At 36.2% G+C, this 21,354-nt stretch overlaps 1 protein-coding gene across 6 annotated transcripts in view; it reads left to right on the top strand.

Annotated features, from left to right (window-relative positions):
• PAM (peptidylglycine alpha-amidating monooxygenase) overlaps nt 1-20,508 on the top strand; it is a 66,095-nt gene extending 45,587 nt beyond the window's left edge. For 3 of the 6 annotated variants that reach the window (XM_062621719.1, XM_062621722.1, XM_062621724.1), the window contains 11 exons: nt 1,610-1,739; nt 7,083-7,199; nt 7,688-7,760; nt 8,316-8,529; nt 9,160-9,360; nt 11,783-11,898; nt 12,932-13,031; nt 14,363-14,416; nt 17,304-17,510; nt 19,114-19,170; nt 19,689-20,508. In XM_062621719.1, the coding sequence (XP_062477703.1) occupies nt 1,610-1,739; nt 7,083-7,199; nt 7,688-7,760; nt 8,316-8,529; nt 9,160-9,360; nt 11,783-11,898; nt 12,932-13,031; nt 14,363-14,416; nt 17,304-17,510; nt 19,114-19,170; nt 19,689-19,870 (1,451 nt within the window). In that variant the 3' untranslated portion in view covers nt 19,871-20,508. The remainder of the gene's footprint in view (nt 1-1,609; nt 1,740-7,082; nt 7,200-7,687; nt 7,761-8,315; nt 8,530-9,159; nt 9,361-11,782; nt 11,899-12,931; nt 13,032-14,362; nt 14,417-17,303; nt 17,511-19,113; nt 19,171-19,688) is intronic. The other 3 variants (XM_062621720.1, XM_062621725.1, XM_062621723.1) reach the window with 2 other exon arrangements.
• Nucleotides 20,509-21,354: the final 846 nt, after the last annotated feature.

Raw genomic sequence — 21,354 nt, forward strand, 5'->3', positions numbered from 1 at the left:
TTGTTTCCCATTTCATCTTTCCTTTCATTAGATGATCACCTCCAGGTAAACTCCCTCAAACTCCCTGGGTGCTGTGTGTTGAGGTCTGTGATCTGCCTTGTTTCTGAGCACTAACACCCTGGCTCTTTGTGAATGAGGACATGTATTTCACCTGCCTGGATGGTACCCTAGTGATAACAGCAAAACACACGAACTTTGGGTGAACTGCAAGCTGCAAAGTGCAGCATGATGCTGCCAAACACATCGAATGCTAGTGAAACAACTCCATTTTCACATAACTGCAAAGAAATTGCTTTTTGGTCACCTTCAGTTTGACTTTGTGTGCCCTCATACAAAGTCTGCACTTCAGAAATACTTGACTTGTGCTGAACAGATTTATTTCTGAAAAGGAAGAATGATGGATTTCCTAACATGCAGAAGGCATTTTAGGATCTGGGGTTTTTCTCTTTCATCAGAATAAGTGACATTTGCCTCGCCAGTACTTTTTTTTATTTTGGGGAATATTGTTCCATTGTGTCTTAATACTGCAAGAGCAGCCCAGATCAACCTCTTCCAAATAGTATCTTAGCAGTCTATTTATGAGAAATTAATGTTCATAGCCAACACTCCACAACCTTTTCAGATGTGGGGCTGTTTGTGCCTTTAATCAGTGTAAGTCTATTTTTACATAAAACAGGTTAAAGTAAAGGTCTTTTTATGTTTTAATTTTAATCTTTAACTTGAAACTAAATTTGTCTCCAGGACTTTTATGATTTAAGAAAAACACAAGAAGTAACTGACTTTTTAGCAGTGGTTCACTTGCTAAATCCTATGCTGTTAATTTAGTGTGAAAATTACATTTGTGTCATTCAAAAACTATCCAGTATTTATTCTTTTAAAAAGCGTGCTACAGCATAAACAATGACAGATATTCTGATTTTCTTCATCTTCCATCAAATTTAGACATCTGTTTCATGTTCATGCCTGTAATGACTGGATTAGGATACGAACAATATCCAGAGCTAGTGCACATATCGGCCATAAGAAATGTCATAGGCAAATTTCGCAGAATTACTTTTATATTTCTTTCTCATTGCTCTTTTCCTTCCTTCCCTGTATTTTTTTTTAGTGTTTAAAGTTTTGTTTTTTTTTTTTTAAAAAAGTTCATGAATCAACCACTTCTGATATGTAGGTGGTTTAGTGATTCAGTTTTTGTTACGCATTTTCTAATAAAACACTGATGATTTAGTATTTAAATTTGCCTGCTGATTTTGGATAGTAGTTGTATATTTCTGTAATCTTTTGATGTAGGAATTATTCACAGTATCTAAAACTTCTAGAGTAAGTGTGTGCCTGTATCCTTACAAGATGAAAAAAAGAATGGAGTCAAAAGCAGTTTTGAGGTTTCTGTCATCTTGTATGTAGCAGGATGCCAGTGCTTGTGCATGCTTTACTATAATAAAACTATGGTTGGAATTAAATTGCAATTCATTAATGGAAATAATGTGTACAAGAAAATGTCCATATCATTCCCAACAGCCTGTGCCAAATGCCAGTTAACTATGCATTTAAAACCAGTTTTATCTATAAATATGCTACGTGAATGTCTGTCTTTTGTTTCTTTGGTCAGATTTTCACATAGAAGAAGCTGTGGAGTGGCCTGGGTTAGACCTCAAACTTGGCCAAGTTTCTGGGTTGGCTCTGGATGCTGAAAATAACCTAGTTATCTTCCACAGAGGCGACCATGTTTGGGATGAAAAGTAAGTAGATGTTCTGCCAACTGGCATGCTAGAATGTCAAATTTATGTTTGTATATCTTCTTAAGAGAAGACAAGACAGATTGAAATTCTTTTCCCATTGAAAATTCTGTTCTTTGGCTGAAAGTGCCTTCGGCAGACTCAGAAGAAGTGGGGACTGACAGTTCAAGATGATGGGGTTACTAGGTCTTCAGACAGTAAGAATGTGTCTCCAAAGAAAAAGAACATAGAACATTAGGTCCTTAAACTTAAAGATTCATTATCCCTACTTCTCTGTGTGTTTTAGTAGGACTAATTAGCCTGGGAGAATGATGGTATGATATAATACTATTAGCACTGGGGTTCATGAAAAGCTAGCTGTTAACATGTATTGTCTCCACTTATGTTTTCATTTGTTTTACTGTTTGCATCCGCTGAACAAAATTAGATTGTTACAAGGCACTCTCTCAAAACAGGCTTTTTTCTACTCAACTGATAAAATTTACTACATTTAGTGTCACTCAAACAAATAGAAGTCCAAATTTTATAATGGACATTTTTGTAGTGTTTATAAAGTGATATGCTTCAAAGTATATTATTTTAAGAGAACATTCCACATAAAATATAGTGTCCTTATTTGTACAGTGTCCTTATGTCTTTGAGCGTAATAATAAGTCACCTGTTTAGATAGGCACTTTGGAAAAAATTCCATGAAATTGTAACAGAATGCTGGGAGGAAAGTAACAGAAGTCTGTAACAGAATATTATGTACAACTCTTTTTAAATGTGCCTTTTTCATCTTTCTAAGTGTCTGTTCTCCATATATATAACCATAAGGCTAAAGAGCAGGGGTTTTTTTGAACTCTGATGAATTGACTTTAAGATAACATAGTTTCTGAAGATTAGAAAGGGCAGCTTTCTCAACTTTGTGATAACGAATTATGCTTAGAATACTGTTTTATGAAGCAAAATAAGTTCATTGGGTTTTTAGCTTAATACAGCAGATAAGGCAATTATTTATGTCTCAAACATTACATCAGTGAGCTCTCCAGCTCAGGTATATAAATAGAGTACAAAACTGGGAAGGATGACACATGCTGCAACTTGAATTACTCAAGCTTCAAGTAAATGTTGATATTGATTGGGGTGTTTTTCATCCTCCTATGCATGAACATAACTGCTGTTCTTCATGTCATTAAAGAAAGATAGAAAAAATATTTGAAAATAGGCTGGCAGGCGTATTCATTCCTTCTGAAATGCATTTTTTGAGTGTCTGACAATGGAGGTATACGAACAGCTGGAGTTTGAGACCAAGCAGTATTTGGAGAGTCTGTAGATTTTAAACAAAACACAACAAATATAACAGTCCTTAAAGTAAATAGTATGTGAGCATAATGAATCAACCGTATCTATAGGCAGATTGAACTTCAGCTTTCTTATGCTGTAGGTGCAGAACATCAGAGCTCTGGTCTGGACTTTGGAAATCCACATACCTACCAGCTGTGCTGGGTAACACTACAGGTTCACTTAGCTCTGTCCTCAGCAGCAGCCATTGTTCGTACTCTGAGTATTTCTAGCATGCGATTATCAGACTGCCAGAAAAATGCTTTATCTTCTATTTAGTAATGTTGATATGCGCGTCAGTCCTGTGTGGGAACTTGCTGTGTTTGCCATCATGTGACGACTGAAGTCGGAACAAGGTGAAACTGCTTGGCCTTGTTTATACGATCAGAAGCATTTTGGTCCAGATATGTAACCAAGATGTAAGATGAGCTGCTGTTAACTGAAGCTGGTTATGGGCCTTCCATAAAGATAACTACACGATATATTAATTCATTTTAGAGGGGTTTTGTACACCAGTTTTGTGGGATTTTTTTAATTCCTATGGAGGATGGTTAATCAGTACATAGAAAAGCTACTGTTGACAGGAACCCTTTATATCAGGTAGGCTAAAACTTTCTTAGTCCTGTTTGTATACAGTATGTGACTTTAAAACAGTGTATTTGGAAAACATGCCTGTGGTTAAGGTGTTGTTCCGTATCTTCTGGCACAGAGGAGGCACACACAGAGGTGTGCTCAGACAATCAGCCTTTCCTTTTTTATCTTTGGGTACCTAATGGGCATATGAAGTACTCTGGGGACCCTTTCATGGATTGTGCTGAAAAGGAAGGAGTATATGTGTGCTGATTTTTCAGTAAAAAGGAATAAAAAAATAAAGATTTGATAGGTAGTTATTATGACCGTTATGTGGTGGGGGGATATAATACATTATCAGACTTTTAAGTTAACATTTATCATTATCTGCAAACACACAGTTAATTGAGTATAATATTCTCTCCCATATCATAAACATGATGAATCAATCAAGCACCTGAAAGCCCAGAATTTATTTTCCTGGTTTCAGTGCTTCACCAGCATCATATAGATACAATTAAACAAAAATTATCGTGCTGTTAGGCAATGCACAAATGTTTCCAATGCATTATTAATGTATGCCTTAAAAGCTGGATCTTCATTCAACTAAATACAGCTGGATGTATGGTCTATGCTCTTTTATAAGGCAACTTCAGTCTGCGTTAGAACACAAAAGCAGCTCTGCAGTGACAGGCCGCAGCTTTCCAGTGGCTGTAGCATTCCTTCTGTGCTTGATTCAAAAAGAAAATAAATCCTTTTAAATAAGTCAGGTTCTTCTAACACATTATCTCCTTAATTTCAGAACAGTCTGCTATGTGCAGCATGTACTGTTCAGAATGAAAAAACTACAACTATTCAGCTATATAAGCAATGTGTCAGTTGGAAGATATTTTGCATTTTGTGATGAAAAAACTGTATACTATTTATGCAATTTGTAGAAGATAAACTAGAGAGTATAAACCGTGTTCTTGTGGATGCCTTCTTAACAAGCTAGGCAGGTTCATTTAGGCTGAGCACAGTACCACAACGGTTATGGATATTCATAAAGAATAGTGCTCCAGGTTGTGCCTTCAGGGGTTATGCGATCAGGTGGTCTGTCTGAATTTAATATGTAGCCCACCAGAAGGACATTAGATTTAGCAATAAATTGTATTAGTGTGAATTAGCCATCTGAGAAGTAGAAGAATAGCTGTGAAATTACGGTGGGGTTTGCAATTAGAAGTAGTGACGTATGCAGTTTATTTGTCCTTCAATATCAAACTAATATAAAACTTCGATTTTAGTTGTCCTTCGATATTAAACTGCAGGACCTACTAGAAAACAATGCTGCAGAGCAATGTGGTATACTATAGTAATGTGTCCAGTTACTTTGGGTTTTGGACTTTCTTCTTCTAAGCTAATAGTAGTCGGTATAGTTTGTGTTCTCATTTGTCCTCCTTTATCAGTTGAAGCAAAGGGACATTGATTCCTTGGGAAATTGGTCTCAAGTGCTGGGAAGGAAAGAGTGAGTGTGATTCTGTAGCATGCCAGTCTTCCTCCTAGAAAAGGAAATTTGAGAGGGAGAAGGTGCATGGAAAATAACTCACATAGACACATTTCAAAGTTCACTGTGCTTCCTTGGCATAAAATACCATACAATCTCTTACACTGAAAGCACTCAGTTCCCTGAAGTGCTGTATAGTTGTTAACAGGGAATACTTAGAAGGCTGGACAGCACTGGTAGTGAGAATCAAAATCACAGTAAGGAAAGCCAACCATTTATTTTTAAGTTGTCTAGATAGTCAGTTTTCCAGAGATGCAGTCTTGGTTTGTGGTTGGTTGGTTGGTTATTTTTTTGCACACTACCTACTGATACTAAGAGTCTTTTCTGTGATTAGCTGTGCTGATTAATAATAATATTAGTAATAACATCAGTTCAGTCTGCCCAGTGTTGGTTATCCCATTCTGGTCATCCATACCTAGAGCAAGTCTTTAAGAGTATTAGGCTCCTTTTTAAATGAAACTGTTTAAAACCAAAGGAGATTGTCATGAATGGTTACCGTCAGTAATGGTAAAGAATAAAACAGCACCTACTGAACCATGGTCAAAAAGCAGATACACATCAGTAGGCCATTTTGTGCCTGTATATCTGCATCTCCCTGTGTCTCCCTACAGCATCATGGCAGAGTTTTTAGGAGGACTCAGTAGAGAGTTTTAGTAACTATCACCTTGTGCTTGATCATTCACAGTCATATTAAATAAACACTCATGGATAGTTACCATACATAATGGCAATAGCCAAATATTATTTTTTAATCATAGCCCATGCAAAAACTTAAACACATCCCATTATCGATTTTTCTGGTTATATATGAAGCCAGTATTGCTTTTCCACATTGAAAATTCTAAGCATATAAATATTTAATATTATGCAGAGGAGAGTCTGCTGGGACTGTACAATATAAAGTTTTAATAGCTTCATCCATAGTCTTCTCTGTGACTGTAATGTATGTTCTTGTTTACTGAGTTGTATCAACCATAGCTGTATTTCTCTTGGGATTAACAAATGGATTTAAAAATACAAGGTGGGAGCTGGGGGTATTACTTACATTCGCACATTTTTCATCCACAGTGAAACACCATTTTCTAACATTTAGACTTACATTTTGTTCAAAATATTTTACAGTCTATTTACCTTCACTAAAAGCTGAACCTGTATTTCAACAGGTCAGAGTAATAGCCAACTTCCCCAGAGGGGTACAGACAACCGTATTTTTATTCTGTGTTAAGCATATGATATTTTATGCCTAGTAAATGTCTTCTGGACAAGTAGTCTTGGTTCTTAACATCTGAATGTTTAAATGTTGCTTATTTTAATGTATTCCACATACCCTTAAAATTGAGTGTGGAGTTGTGGGGTAGAAGAGAAACACATCATATCCAATAGTCTCTTGGCAAGAACTCTCTGAAAAGAGTAAGAACCTTAAGACCTGAATCTTTAGTAAGCTTTAGCAAAATATTAAATTGTGGTTGGGGAAAAAAGAAAAAAAGAAAGGCTCAGATGCACAGACTGGCTTAGACAGTGCAGAGTATACTTGTTTTTACTGTCAATTATGCCCTGGTAAATAGATGTATTTTTACTTAGGCTGCATTATTTGAATTGCCATTTCTGATTTGCCATGGTGAAGAAGATTAGAAAAAGAGTTTTTGCTTGCTGACTTTAGGATTATCTTAAGTGTTGTTATGTTGTTTTGGTGCTCCTTTAGTTTGGAAATCATAACCTCAGTAGGAAATGCAGACACCTAACACGAACTCTTACAATCATACAGTAATGCAATAATTTATTTAAAGAAAAAAAGAAGGCAATAACCCCACACTGGAATTAAACTACAGAATTCGGCTTTAAGTTGCATCTGAACTATTTATCAGTGTAACCTTCTAATGGTAGCTTTCTGTTCCAATATTTTTGTGTAGTTCTTTTGACAACACATTTGTTTATCAACAAAGAGGACTTGGACCAATTGAACAGAACACAATTCTTGTCCTGCATCCAAGTAATGCAAAACTGCTTCATTCCTTGGGCAAAAGCCTGTAAGTTACGTTTGCTTTTATTAATCAAACTAACATTTCTGTGTATTTTACTCCATAAATGTCCCCAAAGCCATTTTCATGTTTTATATTACATCGTGTGACTGTAGTCTCTGAGTTTATTAAATTAATTATTACAAAATCAACAACTAATAAATGTAATTTGCCATGTTTCCATCTGTGTTTTCTAGGAATTCATACAATTTCATCTGCCAGCCAAACAAAAATAGAGAGCTCATGAGTATTATATGTTGTCTTTAAGATACCAAATACTAGCCTGAGTGAAATTCCAGAGATGAACTGAATTTCATAGTTGAGACTCTCTTGTCAAGAAAATTCTGTTCTGTAAAGTTATCTTTTTCATTAAATACTACAAATAGTTAGTATGTACAGTATTTGTTGACCTGTAAATAAAAACTGAAATCTTCACACCTACATCACTCTTCCTGAAAGATGTTTTTAACTTGATTCTTCTACATTTATGCTTGCAGATTTTATTTACCACATGGTTTGAGCATAGATAAAAATGGTAACTACTGGGTCACTGATGTAGCTCTCCATCAGGTACGTTTACATTAGCTTTAATAGTAGGATCATAATATTTTGCCAGAAAATGTTTTGTTTTCCTAGAGGCTTGACACAAATTAATTATTTATCTAGGCCTGTTAAGATAAACATTAAGAATATGCCTACAAAATGCCAACCCGTGTGGCCTTCGTGGAATATAGTTGTGTTGAAATATTTACTAAATAGACATAGTAAAATAGTGGACATTTGGAAATAAAAGTATCTGGTTTAAAATATTGATTCTTTTGAGAAATAACAGATTTTTCTGCTACATCTTTGCTTATCAAGTTTCTATACTTAAATCCAAAATGTGAAACTAACTCAATTTGCTGTAATCACAGGAAATTTGTACTTAGGCAGAAATTCCCTAGAATTGAGGCTGTTGAAAAACTAGTAGTGGATGTCATAGTCAATATATGCAGATTATGTTTGATACATAAATTTATTTTATACAAAGTAATAGATATTTTCCCATGAACAGTCATCCCTCTTATATTTCACCTTCTGTAACAGAAACCCCTTCTCTTTTTCCCTTCACTGAAAAAAAAAAAGGTTTTCAAACTGGGACCAGATGAGAAAGAACCGTTACTGACCTTAGGAGTCGCTTTGCAACCGGGCAGTGACAAAAATCATTTCTGTCAACCAACTGATGTGGCAGTGGATCCAAACACCGGCAGCATTTATGTCTCTGACGGCTACTGTAACAGTCGAATCATTCAGTTCTCTCCAAATGGACTATACATGATGCAGTGGGGAGAAAGTACAGGTCAGAGCTCTTGGTACTGCCATTATCATGAACCATGAGATTGCTGATGTTACTGTTACTTTTATTTATACGTGTGTGTTAATGAAATACCTTTCAATACCTCGGCTTAGTCACTGCATTCCAATTTTCTCTCTTCTATTCAATACAGGTACTTGTAGTAGTTATATATTCACTAACGATAAAAAAATGGGAATTTGTTAGCATGCTTTCAGTACAAGTATTGGTGTGTCCTATCTTATCAAGAAAATGGCCTGACTTTCACAAAAAAAAACTTCTTTTTTTAAACACTCGAGCAATAATATAAGCCTTTACAATTTTTGCAAGATTTATGCCATGATCCCATCTAATTTAATTTTTATGAATAATTACTTTTCTGCCTGGCTCAGATTTATGTATCAAGCATTAAACTACTCCAGATATTGCAGGGAAATAGTGGATTCATAAATGCAGGATTTACAATGATTACCACAATTTACCTATGTAAATGAGTAAAATGCTAGAAGAAGAGAGCAAACTGGTTTTATTCTCTTCCCAATATTATATTGCATTATGTGACATATTGCTGTTTCTAAGCAAAACAAATAGTGTCAGTGTGTACTTTAACATAAACCTTGATATTTTATTTTGCAGAGACTTCTTTAGGCAGAGACAAACCTGGACAGTTCCATATCCCTCACAGCTTAGCCCTGATCCCTGACTTCAGTCAGCTGTGTGTTGCCGACAGGGAAAATGGTCGAATTCAGTGCTTCAGGTTAGAGACTGGGGAGTTCATAAGAGAGATCAAGCACAAATCATTTGGAAGAGAGTTGTTTGCAGTTTCCTATGTTCCAGGTAATCTTTTTTTCCTGTTCTCCATATTTTAAGTAGTTGCTTTATGCCAGTATATTGTAGTACAGTGTTACTTCATATGGAGTGCATCATGTTATCTTAGGACAGATATTTATTCTCTATAAAAGTAGAGCTGATGTGATGGAAAATCTGAGAGCTGTCCTGTTTTCCTATTTCTGAGATGAGGGAAGCTTGTATATAATCTCTGCTTTTGAGAAATGATTGATTAGACTCCCTAAATGTTATGTCAACAATTGGAAGATCTTGTTTGCTTCTTAGTGACTGCACAGTCAATACTTTGTTAATAATGCTTTAAAATATATATTTCAAGCTTCATTAAAGAAAGAAAAATAAAAAGGTTTCAAATTATCAAGAAAAGTTTTGGATTTCGTAAAAACAACTTTAACAGTTTGAAAAATTTGTTGGTTTTAATACCACAATTTGGCTAACAATTACTGTAATAAGTTTTGGAGTTAGATTTTTAATACTGACACTGAAAGTAACGTAAACATCCAAAGAACTGGACAAGCAATTTTGGCATGTCAGGCTGACTGTGTAGTTAGTATGAAATTTAGTATCAGGGCTATCTCTCTTACATCTGCCAAGAACCCAAGAAATGCTGTACTGGATGAGATACTTGTTACCTATAGATCTGTCTCTGACAGTGGCAGCACCAGAGGCATTCTAAGGAGAATGTGTAAGACTGGCTGCATTCTGCGATCCATTCCTCTCCTGCTCCTCATGGATCCACAAGCATTTTATTTAAGGGTGTTCAGAGGTAGCTCCTGATCTCTTCTTCATAATATCTTCCTATAGACCTATCGCCCCTGAGTTTTCCTAATACCACTATGAACTGGCTTCTACTGTCTGCCCCCTTGATCCTGCAGTTACCGGCTCCAGAAGTTCGCTACCCGCTTTATTTTTTTAATCTAAAAAAGCGATTCAGGTTCACTGAGTGATTCTAAGTCTCAGCATTTTGGGAGTTGGTGAAAAACACTTGCCACATCTGTTGCCTCTTAGCTTCTCCTCTCCAAACCAAAGAACTCCAGCCACCTTCATCTCTCCCTGTAAGACATTAAATTGTGCAGCCCATTGAGTATTGTAGTTGCCTTGCTCTTCTAACATCTTTATTAGGACTTTCTTGAGAGGCAGAATAATCCAGTCTCAAGACTTTCTCAATATCCTCAAGTTTTTGACTACTCTGCAGAATTCAGTACCTTCCTCAGACTGGGAGATGTCACTGTTCTCCCCATTTTTCAGGTCATTGATGAAGACTATTGACTGAAATTGTTTGTCTGCAATCCCTGCAGGATTGCACTACTCAAGACTTCTCCATCCTGAAAAATTATAAGCTCTGCCCTTAAGATCTGTTCTTTGCTTCCTGTTCATTAATGGGTCTTTCATTCAGCCCTGTAATAACTCAAATTCTGTAATAGCTTCTGATGCACAACCTTGTCAAAGGTTTTCTGAAAGACCAAGCATGTCTACAGAATCTCCTTTCACTGTATGCTTTTTCTCCCCATTGAGAGGTGAGGCACAATTTCCCCTTAAAGAAAGACATACCAACTTGTTTCCAACAGTCCACATGAGTAAATGTCTTATTATTCATTGTGGTTTCTACCATCTTACCAGGGATGGAGGCCAGAATAGTTGATGTATACTTCCCAGGCACCATTTTGAGCCCTTCTTGTAGGAGGGCATTACTTTGGCAGTCTGCTGGTCTTCTGGAGGAGTGGCTGTTTGCAGCGCTAGGTTATTCCAGCTTGGCCTGAAGTCTGTAATTTCTCATTTGACTTCCTTCTGAACTTGAGTGAATGCTATCCAAACCTGGTGAATTATTAACCTCCAACTTGTCTAACATCTTTTGCATATCTGCTTCCAGTTGAACTGGCGCCTCTGACCTATTAGCTACAACAAAATTTTCAGAATCTCCCCAACACACTCAACAGAAAAAAATAACAAAACCTGAGCTTCTCTGCCACGGGCCCCTCATCAACCTGAGTTGCTCTTTCACACCTTTTCCTCTTGTGGTCCCACTGATTCCCTAGCTGGCTTTCTGCTTTTGATGCATTTAAAGAACATTCCATTATCCCATCAAGCATCCTTATCAAAGCATTCTTCAGATACTTTTTTTTTTTTTTTAATGCTTTCAAGTTCTTTTTTTACATTTAACCTATCTGTAATCTATTGCTTGGCTTGTTCTTCTCCTTTGAACAAAATGTGCATCTTTTATATGCCAAGCTTTCACCTGCAATACCTTGATTAACTTTCCTCTTCTGATTTATTTTCCTATTGAGTTGACAGACATTTCAGTCTGTCTCTCTTTTTCTCTCAGCCATGCTTTTTTTCATCTATACTATTCCAGTTCATCTTGACTATAGTTTGTTATATGTGTGTTGTTAAAGCAAATCTGGTGTTGTTGCAGGTCTCCTCTTTGCAGTTAATGGAATGCCTTACCCTGGAGAGGCAGAACCAGTACAAGGATTTGTGATGAACTTCTCTACTGGAGAAATAACTGATACTTTTATTCCACTTAGAAAGGTAGAGTATTGGACAAAGTGCCTGGTGCCTATAATTATATATATGAAAACGTTGGTAGCATCCTACTTCTCCAACTTTCAGAAAGCCATCATAGGAAATAAGATATTTTATAAAGTAGGGTATTGAAAGGGAATTCTTTATCATATTAACTGAGTAAGACACTAGAATTTCAGGCCTTAATTGCTACATGTGGTACATATTTGAAAAGTATACTATCCTCAAGGTGATTCTTACAGATAATACCTTCATTCAGAATAACGTTTACTTCATTGCCATCGGACAGTTCTTAAAAGCTAATTTAAGAGAAGAATGAATGGCTTGATGTATTAATATGTTTAGATGACAACTAATTGACAAAAAGTAGAGTGTATTCCTAAGCAGAAATAATATTCAACTGTATGGTTACGTCCCTTCTTTACAGAAGGTTAGTTTGGAAGCTAAGGCTAAATGTCATTCATACAAAATCGTAAATTAAAAATTATGGTTATTAAAAAAAAAATAATTCCATAGATTGCCTTAGACTAAAGAATGAATTTGAAGATTCATGTTTCTGGGTTACACATATATTCTGTTATTTGCAGTTGAGTTTTAAATTATATTACAGAGAGGGTTTTATTCCCGAGTATAGCAAATAGCTGTGTTGCATACAAACTCTGACCAAAACTAAATATGGGGGCTTGAGACCAAGATTCATGATTTTTTAAATATATATTTCATAGGATGAAATTGAATGCAAAAATATAGATATCATTATTATAAATATTATAAATTCATAGATATTATAAATACTATAAATATAAAAAATATTTAGGTTGAATACTTTGAATAATCTCCACGTTGTTATTCTTGGAGAAGGCAAACATACCATAGAAATTTAATTCCTCTCCCCTGACTCCTGTTAGGCCTTCACACCATCAGCTACTGCTTTTTCCAGTCTAAGGACTGAATATGACCAGTCTCAAGTCCAGGCATTAAGGAGACCTCATGAACATGTAGACACTAAAGAATAAGCTGTGACTGCTTATCTTCACAGAGCTTTGAGATGCCACATGACATTGTTGCTTCAGAAGATAAAACAGTATTTGTTGGAGATGTTCATGCCAGAGCAGTGTGGAAGTTTGCATCCACAGAAAGTACGTTCTTTTTGTTCTTAATGTCATAACTTCACATTCTGTCTCTTCAAGTCAGTACCACTTAACTGGTACCACTGGCCAAAAGCTTGTTGGCTTAATGACAATGATTTAAGTACCCTACAAGCTCTGCCTGCAGAATTTGTGTGCTACGGATCTGTTAGCATTGCTGTATGCCCTATCAAACAAATGTCCCGTGTGCATGAGTTTCTCACAGGAGGAATCAAAATGCATTTGCCTTGTGGTATATCTGTTCCTTGTCATGTCACTACCTACTTAAACAATAGCATGATTTTTCAGCATTTTAGTAATTTTAATGTATAATTTGCTGAGAAGTCAACTGCTTCCTTTTGAGGTTATCATACAGGAAACTCCCAGGGGCTGAAGTAAAAGCACAAGTCAACTTATAATTTATATTCATTTCATTGGGGTCTTTATCGTTAGAAAATGAATAATTTGAAGTCCTATTTCCGTGATATGGAAACACTTCCCAGTTCTAATCTAGTAACACCCAAGGCAAGCAGCCTGACTTCAGCAAGAGGGACCTGATTAGTCAGACATCAATTTAGTAGGATTCAAAGAGAGTTTAGATGTTTTACAGGAATAAAAATATAATCCACTGTTACATTATACTGGATAAAAAATGTATGAGAGAGATAAAGCTCGGGCCTCAGGGTGTTAGTCAACCAGTAAGACTCTGCTGTTATAAATGAACTTCTGACTAAGCTAGTTATTCCTTATTTGTCCAGTTGTAATTCATGGATTTTCCTTTGGGGCATCTGGTATCAGCTGCTCTTAGTAACAGCAGACTGGACCACATAAATTGTAATTCTGACTGGATATGACTTTTTGTGCATACAGTAACAAGAAAAATTCTGGGCTTTTATTTAAAGAAACACTAGAATAAAATAATAACAGAATTATTCATCACCTGCAGGTGGAGGAAAGTCCTTGTCTATAACTTTCTTTCTAGCTTTATCTGCAATATGAAACTGCAGTAGCTAATGAGCCCTGGTTCAGTCAGCCTTTAATCCACTGTGATTTTGATTATAATGAACATTTTTATTTTTGTTGGACTCCCTTGAAGCTTTACATGTGCCCATAAAATCTCTCTGTGGCATAAGAATTACTTATTGCAAACACCTTCCATGGATCAAGCTCTTTCTTATTTCCATGGCCTTGTGAGCTGTTTAATCACTTATATTGACTCTCCTTGGTGAAGCTGACGGGACTGTTTACTGTAGGATTGTACTGAACATTTGAGAAAGCTAGCAGAGAAATGTCACTGTCTTTCTGAAATGTCAGTTGTCCTGAAGAATAATTTTGTTTTACAGAAATGGAACATCGGTCAGTTAAAAAGGCTGGTATTGAGGTACAGGAAATAAAAGGTTAGTCTGATTCATAATGGAAATGAAGAAACCACTATTTTCACATAGATTAGGAACAGGCTTCTGCCAAGTTGGAGGCAAGAACGCTATCTAGTTTGATTGTTACTTTTCACCATCATTTCATACAGATAAAATGAGCAGTGTTACTTAGTAGAGGCTATTTTGCAGCAAATCCAAACATATCATTTTCAGTGATGACAAGTGCTTCACAGACACTAAGATAAAAATTTAACTAGTGAATTAATTCTGTACCACCATCTGGTATGGTGCTGATTGGTATCTGTGTCAGCTCCCTTTAGATGCAGAAATAGCTCTGAAATGTAACTGTGATATACACACACACACCCCAGCACCCTTCCCTCTGTTTTACAACCCTCAACCAAAAAAACTTAAAATGGCAAATGGTTCATCTTTCTGCATAGTCTTTGAATACACAGCCTTGCCAGTCATACCATATGGCAAAAACCCCAAATTTTTCTATTTATATTTATTTCCCTAGGTTTACTGCCTTTTTTTTTTCCTTATCTTCATGAAAATGACAAGAAAAAGGAAAACAAAAACAAAATACAAACATGTAAAAACTTACTATAAGGAGATAAAGAAATACATGTAGAAATCAAAGGGATGAAATAGCAGTTTCGAAAGATGAGAAGTAGTTTTAACTATTTGTATCATTATGTATGTCCTTTATGTTGAAAAGGAAAAGTTCATTTCCCTCTCAGAAAAACATTACCAGTCTGCTTATATTCACACATTCGTAAATGTTTTTCTTTGGTTGAATCAGAGCGTGTGTGATTTGCTTTAGCCGTGTATATGCAGACAGAGGAGAATACCAACAGATTCCAACTGGCAGTTCCAAACATATAGAACAAAGTAGAATAAAGGAGGCTGAGATTATAAAACAATTAAATCCTTATTGTCAGAACAGTTATCCTTCTGTTTTCTCTCTATTGGTACATCAGCCTTACTGAGACACTCAGAAGTGAAGCGTTCACAATATAGCATTCATAGTAGAACAAATCTAGAGATACATTAAGAATGCATTTTGGCTTCTTTAGGAAGATAGCTAGCTGACAGTCCTAATGCTATAGAGAAAACCGCAGTAGTACCACCAGGAGCAGTTCTTAAGTAACAAATTCTAAAACATTTAGGGTACCTGTACTGAAATTAACATCTTTCAACTCCACTTGAAGAAAACAGGTAGCCAATGTACTTTGTGCCATCCTCTGCTAAATAAATAGGCAGGAGTGGCATGTGTTGTCACAACCTCCTTGTGGGAGGCTGTTACTGTTGTGCTGCTGTGAAGTGGGGGACTGTGGAGATGTAGCAGTTCTCTTGTGTGCAGAACAGTAGTTTTGCTCAGAGGTGGAAAAGACAGTGGAGGAAAGGTGCTCTTGGCTGTAACTACTACTTGAACAGACAGCACTGTAATTGTTATCACTGTATTAGTGTGTTCAGTGTAAACTGAAGCATTTCTTTCAGAACAAAACATTTTAAGTTTGATACAGACTCAAAACAGAGTTGATTCAGAGTGTGTTCCTGACACAGTTACTTAAGACATGCAGCTGTCGTGGTTTAAGCCCAGCCAGTAACTCAGAATCATGCAGCCCCTTGCTCACTTCTTCATCTTTTCCTCCTCCTGCAGGGATGGGGAGGAGAATCAAAAGAATGTAACTCCTACAGGTTGAGATAAGAACAGTCCAGTAACTAAGGTGTAACACAAACCACTACTGCTATCACCAATAATAATAATGATAAGGGAAATAACAAAGGAAGAGAATATAAAACTAAAAGGAGAAAGGAAAAAAACAATAAGCACAAGTGATGGACAATACAACTGCTCATCAACTGCCAAACGATATCCAGCCCGACCCGAGCAGCAATCTGGGCCTTCCGGGTAGCTCCCCCCAGTTTATATACTGGTTATGACATGCTGTGGTATGGAATACACCTTTGGCTAGGTCAGGTCAGGTGTCCTGTCTCTGCTTCCTTTCGGCTTCCCACGCCCCTTCTCACTGCCAGAGCATGAGACTCAGAAAGTCCTTGGTCACGGTAAACATTACTTAGCAACAACTAAAACACTGGTGTGTTATCAGCATTGTTCTCAGACTAAAGCCAAAACACAGCACTATAACAGCTGCTAGGAAGCAGAAAAATAACTGTTAAAGCCAAACACAGGACAGCAGTTAAATCGGACTTTAAAATATATAGCTAGACATATTTACTCATTAAGTTAGCACAAAGCATGTGAGTCTTTATGCACATACAAAACAGCATAGAGGATTTTATTGGAACTGGTTTTCTCCTTGTAGGTGGAGAGGTAATAAACTAGTCAGGAATGTTTAGGTGCAGTTTTCAAAAGTTCTCCAGACTTTCAGAGTCAAAGTTCTCTCATGGGGGTTTGGAAAATATAACACTTTGGCACAAGTTTTATTAAAAAGAACTTTAAATGCATTCCTTTAAATGCATTCCATTTTTATGATAATACATAATATACTGGATTTCTACATTACCTGTGGAAGTGTTATTATCAGAATGAGATATTTGACATTACATCACACACCGACTTGCAAAAATAGAACTTTTGGGGATTTTCCTGTCTTTTAAATCATAGATAGTTTTTAAGAATAAACTCTCCCTGACACCTCTCCTTTCCCCACTGAGAAAAAGGAAGAGCATCTTTGCTAGTGAGTGATATCATTCAGACTCTCTCTGCCTTACTTTGGGATAACATCAGCAAGAGCTAAAAATGTCTCCATAAGTGTTTTTCCTTTGTGTCTTTGTTACTCCTTGTTATACACTTCAGGTATGCTAGCTTGTTCTTTAATGCCTTGTTCTGTTGCTTGATGCAAATGGATTACATGCTGAAATTGTCTTCTCTTTAAAGAATCAGGAACAATTGTAGAAGGCAGATTGAAAAACAACCCAGAATCAACGGACCCTGTAAAGAAGCAGGAAAAACAACATTTAGTCCAGCAACACACCAGCACTGGAATTTCATTTGTTCTTATTACCACTCTTCTAGTTATCCCTGTTGTTGTTCTGCTGGCAATTTTATTATTTATTCGGTGGAGGAAGACAACTGCCTATGGAGGTAACTGTGAGTAACTCTAGAGAACAGGCTTTTATTATTGCAGTTCAAAACGTTGCTGAATACTGAGGTGTGAGGGTATGAAGAGAGAGGCTCACTGTCCCTTTACCGTTCTGAACAGTTACAGCAGTGACACTGCATGCAAACCAAGAATCAGTGTGCACACAGCAACTGCAGCCTTTAACATTACATCTCAAGCCACCACCTTTTCAGAACATGTATCTAAAACTTTAATTGGTGTTGAGCCAAAAATTTGTCTCAGAAATAATTAGAATATATTCATGTTATAAAATTTATGTCTAGAATACATAAATTTTAATACTTTTGAGCATAGTTTGATTTTCAGTTTGGGATCTTTAAATTTTTGAGAACAAAAGACTCTAAAACTATATGTAAAAAGCAAACAGATAACATTTACAAGGCATTATATATTATTGTTGTTCATTACTACCTTGTGCATTTTGTGAGTCAGATACCATAACAGACCTCTACCCATTGCTGTGAGAGCTTTAATTGGTGCTTACAATGCTTTGTAAATTTGCTGGTATTCACATTTCATAGTAAATTTTTTTTGAGAAAATGGTAGACTAAAGTAGGAGTTCGATTATGATACTTTGTATTGCATAAATAGCTTTATCAAGATACTCTCATCAAGAAAAGAAAAGCTACATGCAATAGATAAATAAAATAGTTCTGCTACTGTCTAGGACATACAATGGCAGATTAGGTAATTCAAGATCTTCTGTTGCTGTGCAGCTAAATTGGATGTATTTTATTTGAAGATTTCAAATAAAAGCTTCCTAACTTCTTTGTGTTCAAACAAGTTTAGCACATTTGATATGCTAACACTCTAGACTACTGCAGTACTGCCATTAATGGATATGATCTATAATAGCATATTTGGATTCCAGTTGGATTCAAGCAGTGTTTGAATTTACTGTGTCAAGGAGCATGATACAGTTATGCTGGTAAAAGTAACTTCTTGCACAGGTTTATGGAAACTACGTAGTATATAAGAAAAGACAGATAGGTCATGGGACTCTTTTTTTTTTTTTTTAAAGGATGGGAAGAGGTACCAGGGAGGAAGATAGATGCAGTGTGTGAAGGGGTAGAGAAAGTTCCTCCAAAATACCGGAAGAAATTTACTGTCTTCCATAAAAAGTCTTTTTTCAAGGGAAACGATACAATTTCGAATGTCAAGCTGCCGTTTGCAGTGTGCTGCAGTGTAGTTGTGTACATTATAAATAGCAAGGTTATTGTCCTTCCTGTAAACTCTTCACAGTAACATGAGTGAACAGTTGAGGGAATTAAATTCTCAGAAATATCTTGCATGTGAATCTTATTAATGGTTGAATTGGCATACACTGTACATCCGTGGTATAGTGATTTTGTTAGGAATTATAATTTCACCTTAATCAAGAAACTGGAAAGTATCAGTTTTGCTTGTTAGAGCTGCTGATCAATTTGTTGAATATGTGTGCTTTGTATCCTAGATAATTATTTCATTATATTTAATTTTGTGGGTTTATATTTCATATTTCATTTATATTTAATCGTATAATATGATTTTTTTTAGCTTATTTTTGAAATCTACTTTGTTTTTCAGGTGACGGAGAACACAAACTTGATTCAAGTTCAGGAAGAATTTTAGGCAGAGTTAGAGGTGAGTCTTGAGTCATTCAGGATTTTTAAGAACAATAAGTGGAGGCTTTTTTTCTATCCACTTCTAGTTGAGTAACAGATTTGATGGAACATTCTCAGGGAAAGGACTGGGGGCAAACCTCAGGTGTTTTGTGGAAGTGTATTCTATGATGCCTTTCATCCATCATTATCTGCCCACTGAAGAGGATGTGTCACTACCAGTGGCAGAGCGGTACCTGTTTTATAATGGGTTATCTAAATCTGGTGAAGGAAATTAAGCACTTTGAGATGAAAGGCAAACTTGGGCACACAAGTAGGCTACATAATGACTTAGTAAAACAACAGATGCTGTTAAAACTTCTACTTCAAAAATTAATTTCCTTTCTCATTCATAATCTCTGCGGCTAATGTGCTGATCTTTAAAAACAATTTCTGTAAGGACACGTAAAATAGTCTCCATTATCCTGGTGAATCAGTAGATAGATTTTTATTCCACCATAGAGTAAAGTAAACCTTACAACAAACCTTTCCTTTCCACAGGGAAAGGCAGTGGTGGCCTTAACCTTGGGAACTTTTTTGCAAGTCACAAGAGCTACAGTCGAAAAGGTTTTGACCGAGTGAGCACTGAAGGCAGTGATCAAGAAAAAGATGAAGATGAAGGCACAGATTCAGAGGAAGAGTGTTCAGCACCTCCAACTCCACCAGCACCTTCATCCTTCTGAAACCAGCCTTTAAGTTCTCCATTATACAGTCCAACCCAAAAAGTCATATTCCTTTTCCCTTAAGCACGTTTAAGATTTTGTGTATTTAATTGTAAACTGTACTAGTCTATGTGGGGCTGTACACTGGTTCCTTTAGTTTTTGTTTGGTTTTAGTTCTGTTTTTTAGGCAGAGGAGTGTAGGAAAGTTCCGTATCAGTGCTGTTGTTTTTTATGTGAGCATCTTAATACGGCCAAGTCTTCTAATTGCAGCACTGATTTAAAGCAGTAGTATTTTCTCATTTTAAACTGGGGATCTTGTAAATAAGTCATACTATCTGCTTCATCAAAATACTTTTCCTGTAACTGTTCAGTTGCCAATTTCTGTTTTGTGCCTTTCCTCTTCAATGTCCTTAACCTGTTGCAGTACAGAGAAAATACAGTGCCACAAGAAAATAAAGCTGCTAAATCTTCTTCTATTTTTTTAAAATCACTAACATTATATTGCATTGAAGGAAAGAAAAAAGTCTCTATTTAATTTTTTTTCTTCTTCCAAACTTGATGTGTTTCTGGGATGTCTTATTTTTAGATGGTATCACTGTTAGAACACTATTTTCAGAAGCTGAATGTAATTTGTGTAATAAAGTATTTGCAAAGCATTAGCTGTTGGAGTGCACTTTGGAATTTTTGCATATTTCAGGTGGTTTTATACCACTTTTGTAAAAATACACAGGCCACTTCATGCAGTAAAAAATTCAATGCCTTCTAACAGAAAAAGAGAAAAAAAAGAAGAGCTATTTTGTACAGAAGCTGGAAAAATATTTTGCTATGTCACAAGGTTTTCTTTTTAAAGACTAATAATTTACATACATGTACAAAGTCAAGCTTAAAGAGGACTTTTACTTGTATAATAAAACTGCAGAGTATTTACCTTAATAAAACCTGGTCAGAGCTGAGAGGAAACCTGTGTCTCACATTAAATATGCAAACTAGCCAAGGCAGGTACCAGATCTGTAGTACTGATCATCTTGTTTCTCCATGCTCCCTTACTCATTCATAAAACAGCAGCCCTCAATCCTGTAATGTGCTCTCTCATTGAATGACCTACCACACAATTATTGCAGCTGCATGAATCACACCTCAAGTGTGAATCACTGTGTGACATCATCGTGCTGATTTATGGGTCTCATTCGAGGACCAGAGCACAATTAATCTGCTGTATTACAAGCACAGTGCACGCGGCTGTAATTGTCACAAGGCTTCATGAGATGGCTTTCATTATCGTCATTGCAGGTGTTGTAATAGGCTGCTGCTGGCAGTGAGCTTGAAAAGCAGGCTTTGGGTTTCTTGTGGCAGCACGTTTTGCAAGATGATGTGTGAGGCAGTAAGGGTAATAACAATAAGATCTTCTACCCCAGCAACATTTTGTAAATCTCCTTTCCCTGGGACAAAAACTTGAAATCCTTAATAGGTTGCTTTTTCTCAAGTAAAACCTCCAGGATAGGTTT

The sequence above is a fragment of the Pezoporus occidentalis genome, unplaced genomic scaffold (genome assembly GCF_034315485.1).
Source record: "Pezoporus occidentalis ecotype Australia unplaced genomic scaffold, CSIRO_AGI_Poc_V1 ctg232, whole genome shotgun sequence".
Taxonomy (NCBI): Eukaryota; Metazoa; Chordata; class Aves; order Psittaciformes; family Psittacidae; genus Pezoporus; species Pezoporus occidentalis.